Source organism: Lipophrys pholis (genome assembly GCF_963383615.2).
Source record: "Lipophrys pholis genome assembly, chromosome: 11".
Taxonomy (NCBI): domain Eukaryota; kingdom Metazoa; phylum Chordata; class Actinopteri; order Blenniiformes; family Blenniidae; genus Lipophrys; species Lipophrys pholis.
Genome location: NC_137631.1, coordinates 27,559,468 through 27,572,609, shown reverse-complemented (window position 1 = coordinate 27,572,609; position 13,142 = coordinate 27,559,468). Strand labels below are relative to the sequence as shown.

Sequence of the window (13,142 nt, the reverse complement as noted above, 5' to 3'; positions counted from 1 at the left end):
TTCATCTTGCCCTGCCACCCAATATTTGGAATGGATGTGAGTTGAAACTGGATACCGCCATTAAAAGTGGTTTCAAACATTGACTTTCTCTCTCGCTCTCTTATTCTGTCCATTTTTGTTGTTGTTGTTGCATTGTCCAGTCCATGGTGCTGATGAGGGAGGTGGTAAACACGAAAGAGCACAACTGGATCGTCCACAGTACTGCAGGCATCGGCGTGGCCATCTGTGTGATCATGGTAATCCACGGCGTCGATCTTCCATCAAGAATTTTTTTCCGTACGAAGACGCAGAACGTTAAAGCTTCATTTCTCCTGTCCGCCGTTTCTCAGGTGGTTCACATGGTGTGGAAGTGGCGGTACGGCTCTGGGTTGTGGTCATCGGGATCTGGGGCGGCGACGGGGACGGGGACGGTGTCGAGGGACGTCGGCGACCGGCGTCAGTCGGTGAGCCGCCAGCCTTCCTTCACCCTGTCGGAGTGGACGGACGCCCAGGAGGACCTGCTGGACCTGGATCCCGACCCCCAGACGCCGGTGTTCGACATGGGCACTGACACTAGGATGGAAGGAGACGCCGCCACCCTCACGGTCACGCCGGTGGGGCTTCAGGAGAGGTGAGACAGGGGAGTGACTGTCTCGCTTGGATTTTTACGTGAGCAGCCGATTGTCCAATTACTGTCGGTGCCCTCTTCAAGGTGAAATGATGATTTGGAGGTAAATACCCTCAAGTTAAAGCTGAACGTATGTAAGACACTCAGTCCATCCACTGGGAGCAAGTTGGGGTTCGGTGTCTTGCTCGAGGACACTTCGGCATGTGGAAAGGTGGCGATTGGGGAATCAAGACGACCACCCCTACCGTTTCCAATATTTGCAGGAACATCCATGTGCTTGAATGCTTTCTTTTTAAATTTGTGATGTTACACAAGAAAATAGCTTCACACCATATATGTGACTTTGTCCGTCTGTCCTGCCCGTTTCAACCACACAGGCGAGGCTCCAACGTGTCCCTGACCTTAGACATGTGCACGCCCGGCTGCACGGAGCCCTACGGCTATGGCGCTTCCCCCCTCTCGCCCAGGGACCAGTCGGCCCAGGAGTACCTCCGACAGGGAACGCACGTCCTGACCCCGGCCATGCTGCACACGAGGGCCATGGATGACCAGAGCCTCCAGTCAGAGTTCTATGTGAGCAGCAGCAGCAAACACCTACACTCCCCAGATTAACAGAGATGAGCAGAGACTCATCGGAAGAGACGCACTCTGACGCATACGTGGAGAGAGATGCGGGCACAAACGCACACGCCCACACACACACACACACACACACACACACACACACACACACACACACACACACACACACACACACACACACACACACACACACACACACACACACACACACACACACACACACACACACACACACACACAAACACCCATCGGAGCTCTGCACACACCCGTGAGCTTTTCCACTGTCTGTTAGTGGGCGAAGGATGGAGGGATACAAGGGTTGGGTTTTTTTGTTGTTGTTTTTTTTGCATACGAGAAACCCCACAGAGGATTTCAGTGTCTGCCAGGCATCACCATAAACACAACATCCATAGTCTTTCAGTCGCGTATAATTGCACACAAACAGTATAGATGGAAGGGCAGAGGATGAGCTCATGTCTCTTGATATCATATCCTTGGTGTGGTTTTATTTTGTTGTTTTTTTATTTTACGTAGTGAACGCTTTGACCCTTCATCTCAACAGGGACTGATCATTGTTCTGTGTCTATTGGCAGGAAACTCCCATGAACTTTGTGGATCCGAAGGAGTATAATTACCCAGGGCTGGTGAGGAAGAACCGCTACAAGACCATTTTACCCAGTGAGTACACAAGTTATTGACAGCAATCACTAAAAACACTGTGATCTAAATGTTAAGCTCAGCTTCTCTTTAATACGTTCACATCCTCACCCCATGTGGCTCACAGATATCTGTCGTATTTATACTATTGAGACACAGATGCAGACTAGGTGATAAAGCTGTGTTTTAAAAGTAGGTACAGTATACACCGTGGAGCTACTTATTCTGGTCTTCGTGATTTAAATGAGGATAATCTCACATTGTCCTCCTGCAGACACCCACAGCAGAGTCATCCTGAAGTCTCAAGATGAAGAGGATTTTCTCACCACTTACATCAATGGCAATTATCTCAAAGTAAGTAAAATTATGCATGTCTAAGAGGCCGCACAGCTCCATCATGTCGTGGTTAATACTATAGGTCTGCGTGGGCCATTCTGTGTAAGGCTTGCATGTTCCCCCTGTGGGTTTTTCTCATTTACTCCAGTTTCCTCCCACAATTCAAAATGCCTTATATGATGGGAGTTGGTGGCCTTGAATTTCCCATTGATATATATATATATATATATATATATATATATATATATATATTAGGGATGTCCTGATCACACTTTTGTGCCCCCGATACTGATTCGATTTTTCAGAATTGAGTATCGGCCGATACCGATACTTTCCCGATCCGAAACTTACATTGCTATTGCAAAGGTACTCAATAGTCTATTTTTGGAGCGACTAAGATGTCTGAAGCTAAAAGCACTATTGGCAGAAGCTTTGTTTAGCTAGAAATTATTGTAAAACTCACTTATTGAATCAAAATTCTTCTCTTTCTCTTTAGTTGTTGTAAACTGAGGAACATCCACACAACAAAAAAACGATCTTTGTCCTCCCTGGCCTTCTCCCCAAAACCGTCCACACCTCACTATGAACGCGGCTCAACATGAGGCTTCAGGGCATGTAGTACACATGCCAGGCCTTTAGGGGCGCTGTGACTCACCAAACACAATAAAAAATCCGACAGACAGACCATATAGAAATTTAGAAGTAGACTTCTGCACATAAACACATAAACCACTATTAATAACTCTAGATTTATAGGTCTATGGCCCCGCTCCGCCTGCTTCTAGCTTCTGCAGCTCGACCGGGGCTTCTAGTCCCTGATTGTTGTGGTTATTAGGTGACGCTGCGCTTTTTTTTAGATCGGCGGGGTGATTGGCTGAATTTGCCGATTCCCGATCACTCACAAATCACTAATATCGGCCCTAATATCAACCTTAATATATATACATATATATATATATGTATATATATCATCATCATCATCAAGAGGCCTATCGTCGTCATTATCATCGTCATCATATGGCCCGTGGGCCATAAGTGGCCGTCCTGATTCAAATTAAATTTACTGGTATTATTGGCTTTATTACATCTAAAATTACCTAATCGTTCATATTATCTGTCTTTATTACATTATCGGTTGTGTCTAGTACCTTGGCTAGCAGAGCTAGTGGGAAAGAGACGGTTGATGAGAATTTTTTATTTTTTTTTGATCTAATCTACTTGTTTATTGAACTTGAACTCCAGAAGAACATAATCAAGATTTCCAGACAAACGCTGGGAAAGAAAAAGTAAAAACTAGAACAGTCGCCCTAAAAATCATGTGAAAATCTGCTTTTAATCAAGAGATAATTCTTACTGAGCAAAACTCAGGTCGACTTAAGTGTCGGATCCTCTATTTTATGTGATCCTCTGAAAAAATGAGTTGTCCATCCCTGTTTTAGAGTAAACTGAAATAAAACACTATTAACAGCACATTAATTCAGGCTGGAATCATATTGAAGTTGTACAATATAAACATTCACTATGCGGGAACTTATAATGTTACGATACACATAATACTTTGTTATTTCTGAGAGGGAATTGCTGTTTTTGCTTGTATTTTTTCTTTCTTCAAATCTCAATGAACACAACGTCACATGTTTTCAGGGCTACGGGGGCGAGGAGCGGGCCTACATCGCCACCCAGGGCCCCACCGTGAACACAGTGGGGGACTTCTGGAGGATGGTGTGGCAGGAGAGAAGCCCCATCATCGTGATGATCACCAACCTGGAGGAGAAGAACGAGGTCAGTGCAACAGACGGTCTGACACCACGGCGGGTCGTTAACGTCGCGGATGAACGGATGTGTGTGGATTGCTCGTTGTAGAAATGTGCGGAGTACTGGCCCGAGGACACCGTGACCCACGAGGGCATCGAGATCACCGTTGTCTCGGTGACACAGGAGGACGACTACAGCCTGAGGGTGTTTACTCTGAAGGTAGCCCACAGAAAGTCTCTTCATACATGGACACAATATAAGTGATACGAACAGATCAAAACACTGTGCACATTTCTATGTATGTCTATATTTGTGTGTTGTATTTATGAATACAATATAAAGTAACTTTGACTTAATACCTGACACAGCTTTAGCTGCAGGAATACTTTAAGTTCAATGTCATTACACGCACTCACAGTAATGATATTTCAATGCACAACATTTCTCACCCCCATAACGCTGTGGACACATACAGACATGCTCAAGTGTCATATTCAGTCAAAATTAATTAATATTTTTTCTCAGCATTGGTTAGCTCTTGGGTGTCATCGCTGGGTTTTTTTTGTATTGTTAATAGTTTTTGTTTGAAGTATTTCTACCAGTGCTGTGAGGTGATCAGTTTCCCTCAATAGTGTCACGATGCATCCAGGGTCTTTACAGTTGTTTGTGTCGGGTGACGCTGACGTGGTCCCACTTTTTTTTTTGGTACCAGTTGTAGCCTGCATACGACTTCGAAACAGCAGTAAATCCTTAAAGAATCTATGCGCTGCGCCTCAAACATCTCTTTAATCGTGGATCTGTAGAAGTGATGATTATTATACCACCAGGCAGGAAGGGACAGACTGCACAAGCTGTTTTTCTACAAACTCCTTTTTTGATGTCTGGCGGTGTGCGTTCATTGTTGTCGTAGCAACTGACACCAAGGAAACAATTTGGATGTACATGCAGAGCAGCAGACAGATCAAAATCTCTTCCAGTGTGCATCACATTTGTTTGTGTGTGTGTGTGTGTGTGTGTGTGTGTGTGTGTGTGTGTGTGTGTGTGTGTGTGTGTGTGTGTGTGTGTGTGTGTCGAGCAGAGTGGTGAGGAAGAGCGAAGCCTGCGACAGTACTGGTACACCTCCTGGCCTGATCAGAAGACCCCCGACAAAGCTCCGCCTCTGCTGGAGCTGGTCCAGGAAGTGGAGAGGGCTCGGGAGGAAGCCCCTCCTTCCAGTGGGCCCACAATCGTCCACTGCAGGTACGACGCCCTATAAACCGGCGGGGGTCAAACGCATTTTTGCTCAGGGGCGACATACAATCCAATTTCATCTTGAGTGGGCCGGACGGGTACAATTTTGCCATGATAAGCTGTAAATTTAAAGTTTTTCCTCATTGTGGCAAAGAGTATACATCATGGAAGTGTCTATATATTTCACAAAACTACAGAAAGTGACTGCAGTCTCAACATAAAGCCAATTTTAATGAAAACGTCTGGTGCAAAATACAGTAAAATGTTTAAAAAAAACAACCTTCTATAGCTGTTATATTATGGGTGCTTCTACAAACTCACCCTGATTGCATTGCTTTGAGGCTGATGCTAGTTTGCTCTCTTTCATGGAGGCCTCACCGATATCTGAGCTCGGCTCTCAGTGTTGTGTTCTGTCGCTACTCTTAGTCAAAGCTGTTAAAATTCATTTTTTCTTTAAAATTTTGACAATTTGGTGTTGATTTGTTTTTAATTGAATGTATTTACCCATCTGCAACAGTAGAGGGCGACATTTCAAAGTGCATATGGAACAAAACGTCTATTTTCTTCGCTTTCTTTTACTTTTTCTGACTGTACATGAAGAGGAAATTGATATTAAACTGTTCAAATTACATAATACTATGATATCAATTAGTTCTATCATCAACATTTTAAAAGATTTTTTTTTTAAATTCCTACTTTTCTGTCAGTATACTATGATACAACTCTTCTGTGGTTCAGGGTGTATTCCCCCCCCCCCCATCTCACCACCACCACTCTAGTTGTTATATTTTCTTCTACCTCTCCCCCCCGCAGTGCCGGGATTGGTCGAACTGGCTGCTTCATCGCCACCTCCATCCTGTGCAGGCAGCTGAGGACCGAGGGTGTGGTGGACATCCTGAGAACCACCTGCCAGCTCCGTCTGGACAGGTGAGACACCCTGCCAGTCGACTTTAGCTCCGGCGGGAACTGACGTAGATTAGATGCAGATCGAAATCACGAGCTGCCGTGTGGTTTGACTGCAGAAGGAAAATTCTGTGTCAACGGTCCTGGGTACCAAAGTCAAAACTTTAGTTATCACGCAGTGGCTTTAGCGTTTGTAGGACATTCTAGAAGTCCCATGCTTCTGTGCGAGGAATACTTGAATTCCTCACACGTTTGAGAATTCTCTCTCTCTCTCTCTCACACACACACACACACACACACACACACACACACACACACACACACACACACACACACACACACACACACACACACACACACACACACACACACGGTTCTGACACATTCGAGAACTCTCTCATGTTCTAGAACACACATATTCTGGAACTCTCGCCTTTTTCAAAACTTTGACACACTCTACACTTTTGGTACATTCTGGAACTTTGACGTATTCTAGAACTCTCCAGTACGTTGACGCGTACCAGGAGTTCCACGCATTCTTTAACTTTCACACGTTGTAAGACGTTCACGCATTCAATAATTCTCACATTCGAGAATTTGTCGAAGTTCTATAATGTGAGCTCTAGGCAGTTCTAGAATCTGTGGAACTTTACAAATGTGTGAAACTCCTAGTATGTGTCAAAGTTCCGGAATGTGTGAGTGTTCTAGAATGAGTCAAAGTTTCAAAACAGATCAAAGTAGTAGAATGTGTGAGATCAAAAGAGCTTCCACATGTTCTAGAACTCTCGTGCATTCTACAACTTTCACATTCTATAACGTTGACAAATTCTAAGACTCCTACACGTTCTAAAACTGTCATGCATTGTGGAAATCTCACACATTCTGGAACTCTCACATATTCCAGAACTTTCACATTATAAAACTCTGACAAATTGTAAAACTCCCACACATTCTAGAACTTTCACACCTTCTAGAACTTTCACACCTTCTAGAACTTTCGCATTATAGAACTCTGACAAATTGTAAAACTCCCACACATTCTGGAACTGTCATGCATTGTAGAACTCTCTCACATCGTAGAACTTGGACAAATTCTACAACTCACACACATTCTGGAACTCATGTATTCTGGAACTCCCGATCATTATAGAACTTTGACAAATTCTCAAGTGTGACCACAGCAGTTACAGGTACTGAACTTGACCCACAGATTCCTGGCAGTTATTCTGCATTAAAAGTGATTCAGACAAAGAGAATGTATCATAAAATAAGCAAATTAGGTTGAAACAATAATTTCTTTAGACGTGTTCTGTCAATCACACCGACTTTGCTTGCCCCTCGGGGGGAACCGTCCTCCTGTCAGTTCATTGGTTCACCTTTCCTTCCTTCCTTCCTTCCTTCCTTCCTTCCTTCCTTCCTTCCTTCCTTCCTTCCTCAGGGGCGGGATGATCCAGACGTGTGAGCAGTACCAGTTTGTGCACCACGTCCTCAGCCTGTACGAGAAGCAGCTGTCTCTCACAGCTGAGGAGTAGTGCGAGCGCTTCGGCCACACCCAGATCGAGACACACCACTGTACGCCGCACCGCCGCCGGCGGTACGCGCCACCTGTACCTAGCATCATTTCAGCCTCACCCTTTAACAAGTCCCAACCGCGTTAATCCCTCCATCCCGGGGCGGGCTCGCTCAGGCCGGACTGAATGGTCGGCATGAAATCTGTGCTTATCGCGTGAGATCTTCACTACCCGTCCTCCCCAGATAAATCCCGATGACAGAGTTTCACCACTGAGCCGCGCATCCTTGGAGCGACGCAGCGGTCTGGCCTGAAACAATCAAAGCTCACACACACCAGGCATCGTTTCATTTGCACTGCTGAACTTTCGATCACGCTACTGTACATGGGCCTCGTCCTGCACTCGCTCTGAAATAGCTCCCTCCCGTTACCGATTGCACAGCGATCGAAAAGGACCCGACGTACTAGCCGATCGTCCGCGTGGAAATCTCAAGTTCAGTCTGGCAATGTCGGCGATGATGAATAAAGAGGGCCCTTAACAAGCAGGAGTTCCAGCATATTTTAATTCTACCGAGATAATCGAATGCCGGCCTCATATGTTAATCTGTATAAAGGTTCACACGAATTCTAAGTTAGCCTTTTGTCACCGACTCTTATATTTAATGTAATGAAAAAATTAAAAATAAAAAACTCATTAGAGAAAGGCCTCTTTCAACTTTTGATGCATTCAGAAGTCACCTCATCTTCAGGTTGCATGGTGCTAAGTGTTCATTAAAGGCATGTGCAATGTTATGGAACATAGGAATGTATAACAATTAGGTTGATTATTAAATAATTAGGATTTCTGTGCAATCTACAGTATTACAGTTTTACCATGCTGCCTGTGCAGTGCTCATGGCCCCATGATGTTTACAGTCAACAACTTCTGCATTAAGGCCACATATAGACATCCACCCAGAGGCATCACAGAGCCGGGGATGCAGGAATGGTCACAACATCCGAACAATCGCCGCGGAACTGCAGAGAATCGGGAGACACGCGGAATCCAATCAAACCAGTAAACTAAGGACCGTGAATGAAAAAGTTGGCAACATGCAGATGGAAATCCTCCACTGGGAGTTTTGGACGCTTTGTGATGCCTCTGCTTTCAACAGTAGCTTGAACCCATCTGTGAATAAGAAGTCCATGATTGTTGTATAGACAGGCCAGGCCTAATCTGTATGAAGCACAATAGACCAACTAAGGTTGTCTCTCTGATGTTCAGCCGTAAAAGTTCTTCTCATTTCTTTTTCTTTTTTTTCCTTTCCGTATTGTGTTTTGATTGTGTTGAGTTTAATGGATTGCATGTGCCGTATGGGACTCCATAGGTCCACAATCAAAGCGACGTGACTGGTTGTCCTGCTTTTTGTTGTGTAAAAGGCTCTGACGCCTGATATATTGCTTGCTCTCGGCCAATGCTTTTGATACAGTTTGCTTTTGTGAAACCAACCAGAGATATTTTTAGAACATTTTGATACAATCCTTTCGAGTAGATGCCTTGTGTATATTTCCGTTTACACCATGATGGAATGTAGCTCATACTTGTGGATCAAACCATCGGTTTATATTGCAAGATTCAACGGAACAAAATGTGACAACTACCTAAGTTACCTTACAGTACACAAAATAAATAGATTATGTTCAGTCTTCAGTACAATTCCTTTGGGCCTTTAGGCTTTGCTTTAATATGCTTTGCTTTCTGTGTATGTTTTTTATCGTAAGATTTTACCTCAGACTGAGTTTTTTTTTAACGCAGTCCCCACTCTATTCCATCTGTGACTAGAGGCCACTCTCCATTGACAACATGAGAAATATGTGTAAGGCAGCTAAAACAGTGAAGACAATTTTCTACGTTACAAAACTCAAAACGACTTCTATCTTGACTTGATGCATCCGATCAAAGGCCATGAACATTTTCAGAGGATGGCTTAAAATGTACCAAATCTCAAACATCAAACCAACATGGAATATATATATATATATATATATATATATATATATTTTAAAAAAAACTGCCAAAATGACCATTTACCGCACCACAATATTGAGATGAACAAGAATAATCAGCAACTCTCATCAGATTTGTAGCGTAATCCTCTGATAATGTCCAGTGAACTTGACTGAAAAGCTTTTTATCTTGCGTGCGTGTTGTCAGTGCTTACCTTATCCTCCTCTGATGATCAAAACGGGGAAATAGCCAGTCAGTCATACAACCAACCAGCAGTCAGTATTCCTCCCCCCTGCTACAGTATTGCTTTGAGTTGTGAGTTTTTGCATCCAAATAAAGGTAGATTTTCATGAATCTGTGTTCGCGCTTCACTTACTCACACACCGAGTTTCACGTTGGACTGAAAATGTGGCCGACCAGAAAGTGCAGGTATTCATTTCACCACTAGATGTCAGTATGTTCTATCTAACTCGACACACAGCTACAGGTTTAGCAGTTTACACAGTGACGTGATGTCAGAGCAACAGAACAAAGGCTTTCAGTTTAACAAAAGGGAACTGATGATAGTGAACACACACACACACACACACACACACACACACACACACACACACACACACACACACACACACACACACACACACACACACACACACACACACACACACACACACACACACACACACACACACACACACACCAACGCAACAAATGAGACACTGTAGATGATCTTTAATTTCGTTTCTTCAATAAAATGTCATGTATGAAAGAAATACAAAAGTTTTTGGAAGTGAATGCCGAAGTTCACTTGACTGTTTTTGCTTCTTATAAAACTTGCATCCTCATCCTCGCCTTCCACAGCCAACTACAGCCTTTCAGGTAAAAGATGAGTGGTAAACTGCCTTTAAAAACTTTAAGACCGAGTTTACACGACAATGTTTCACATGAAAATGCAGTTTTTGTTTCACAAAAGTTTCACGTTTGCACGACAACGTTTAGAAAATGATGTCCATTTACATGGCAACAGCAGAAACACTGGAAATTATGTCGTTTTGATGTTGGGAAACTAGTGGGCGCTGTTTTGCAATGAAACCACACACACATGCAGCAGAGAACAACACGCTATAAACATTAACAATGGCGAGTACACAGACATTCATATGGACAGATAATGAAGTTGGATTGTTATTACGGTGAATGTCAACTGTAAAACTACCAAATCCCAGGAAAATATGGACTGGGAGTCGTGACATTCTGGAGGAAAACGTTGTTGTTACTGAGCATGTGCAGAAGAGCACAAGCAGAAGAAATATTTACAACAGCAGTGGTTAGCAGTACTTGTAAATAATAATAATAACAATTATTATTATTATTATTATTATAATAATAATAATAATGCCAATGCATTGACAGTTAGTGGTTTTGTTTTCATTATTGTGTTATTTATGGTAGTTATATTATTATATTATTTATCAGTAGACATTGCAGACATTCAGAAAAAAATACAAGTTGTGGTAGATATGATCACTGGACGTGCATGATATAAAATAATATTGAACTGAATTTCCTTTGTGAAAAGAAACTGAGGTAAATGACTGCTGAGTAACTTAAATGCTGTTTTAGAGTACTTTTAAGATTACATTCTAATGGTTGAAGCAAACTATGATGAATGCAACACAAACCAAATCAAGTTATGTTCAATGTTTTTGGAGTAAACTACTTATTCTACAGTATTTTCCACATCAGTTCATTGAGGTATAACTGAAGTCATTGTGTTTGGGCTTTCAGTACAGTTCGGTTGGTTTAACTCGAGAGACGACTGGACCCATGACCCATGACCCATAACCTCAGCTACACATAGGAGCAGTGGTCTGCTGAAGTGCTTGTGTCTGGGGAGTTGTTGGGGGTCAAGGGACTGAAACCCGTGAAGCTCCGAACAGAAGCTCACTTCTCTAATCACTAAGCCACATGTGTCGAACAGCGCCACCGAATCGACTGAGGCGGCTACCAAAATCTCATTTACCCGAGACGAGAGTGCCACAGGAGAGTTTTCGTTCCTGTGGCCATTAAACTACATAACTTAATGCCCGTCTCTGCATTTACCTTGGTAAATGAAGTTCTCCGAGTATTTTACACCATATCTTGCTTCCTTTTTAAACATATATTATTTCTTCTTAATGACTGACCTGGTTAAATAAAGATAATATAAATAAAAGTGAATAATTCTCACTCCGCGTAGAGCATGGAAGGGAAAATTGTATTTGGCCGAATGTGATGAACACCTTGTAAGACTACCTGTCACCTGTAACCATTGTTGTCCAGTGGTAGAATTCTTGCCTTCTACGTGGGAGGCTGGGGTTTGATTTCCAGTCAATGTTACAGTTTTTCCAAAAATTCACTTGAATAAGTTTTGTTCATTTTATTTGGGGAGGGGGGGGGGGGGGGTAGTCGGTGCTTAAGCACTGGAACAGTGCGTATACACCGTACACCCATGTATTGCACCACTGCTCTGAACTAAAATGGGTTTGAGTTGTAGAGCAATGCTAAGAATTTCTCTTCTCGGATTAATAAAGGATCTCTATTATTTGCTATCAACATTCATATTCTCATTATTAATAATGTTATAAACGTGTTTATTTTGACACGCATTGTATGGATTACTTTAAAAATAAATACATTTGTCTTTTTCCTTTTCAGTTCGGCTCCTTTAAAAAAGAAAAAACAGCCGAACTGTCCCTTTAATCCGCGGATCATAACGCTGACGTCACCCTACCCTAAAGCCGCCGTCGCTGATTGGCTGGAGGTGACGTCAACCTCGCAGTACTCTGCCCCCCTCCCCCTCCTGACTGAACCATGACCTAATCGCTTTAGTTCATGAAAGTGCTAAAGTGCACCTCCTGTACCTAACCTCCTCCTCCCCCTCCACCTCCTCCTCCTCCTCACACACACACACACATACATATTAACCATTAGCTTAGCGAAGCCAAGCGCGTCCCTCGGTGTGACAGTAGCGGCTGGCAGCGCGCGCTTGCCTGCTTTCATGCCTGGTTTGTCCCCGGCGCTGTCACCCTCAGCTGTGAGGGGGCTCCGCGTCCCCTCCGCCAGGTGAACCGCGGCCAGCAGCCCCGTGAACGCACCGCGGCTGTCGGCTCATCACACATGGAGGAAAGCTGAACCGCAGCTCGGCGTGGAGCCGGAGGTGAGTGCTTAGATGTGTGTGCGTGCGTGCGCGCGCGTGTGCGTGTGTGTTACCATCATCGATCGGTCCTGGTTTTTATCAGCTGCGTTGCTACACACGGAGCTAACTGACGTTAGCTGCGTGCTATCTGTGCGCGTGCTCATTGCTGCGGCGAGTCCGTCAGCGTGCACTGCCACCCCCCCCCCCCCCCCCCTCTCTCTCTCTCTCTCTCTCTCTCTCTCTCTCTCTCTCTCGCTCTCTTTCAAGTGCGCGCGCACGTCTTATAATGGGAATTAAACCCGTCCGGGGCTGAATTTATCCACTCTTTTAAACATTTGTCCGCTCGCCGTCAGGTCCTTTGAAGGTATGTTGAGCTTTTTTGTACGTTTTCTTCTCA

At 43.9% G+C, this 13,142-nt stretch overlaps 2 protein-coding genes across 2 annotated transcripts in view; both read left to right on the top strand.

The window, feature by feature from the left end:
• LOC308116345 (tyrosine-protein phosphatase non-receptor type 5-like) overlaps nucleotides 1-7,602 on the top strand; it is a gene marked incomplete at both ends in the record, with an annotated part of 8,313 nt that extends 711 nt beyond the window's left edge. Inside the window, 11 exons of the mRNA XM_080474489.1 lie at nucleotides 1-36; nucleotides 141-236; nucleotides 330-610; nucleotides 985-1,180; nucleotides 1,783-1,867; nucleotides 2,121-2,200; nucleotides 3,827-3,964; nucleotides 4,046-4,156; nucleotides 5,016-5,176; nucleotides 5,981-6,094; nucleotides 7,509-7,602. The exon at nucleotides 1-36 is cut by the window's left edge and continues 87 nt beyond it. Coding sequence (XP_080330615.1) covers nucleotides 1-36; nucleotides 141-236; nucleotides 330-610; nucleotides 985-1,180; nucleotides 1,783-1,867; nucleotides 2,121-2,200; nucleotides 3,827-3,964; nucleotides 4,046-4,156; nucleotides 5,016-5,176; nucleotides 5,981-6,094; nucleotides 7,509-7,602 — 1,392 coding nt within the window. The remainder of the gene's footprint in view (nucleotides 37-140; nucleotides 237-329; nucleotides 611-984; nucleotides 1,181-1,782; nucleotides 1,868-2,120; nucleotides 2,201-3,826; nucleotides 3,965-4,045; nucleotides 4,157-5,015; nucleotides 5,177-5,980; nucleotides 6,095-7,508) is intronic.
• Nucleotides 7,603-12,522: 4,920 nt separating this feature from the next.
• The window catches only part of dusp8a (dual specificity phosphatase 8a), a 46,909-nt gene continuing 46,289 nt past the window's right edge, over nucleotides 12,523-13,142 (top strand). The window contains exon 1 of the mRNA XM_080475303.1: nucleotides 12,523-12,766. The gene's annotated coding sequence lies outside the window, so the exon portion shown is untranslated. The remainder of the gene's footprint in view (nucleotides 12,767-13,142) is intronic.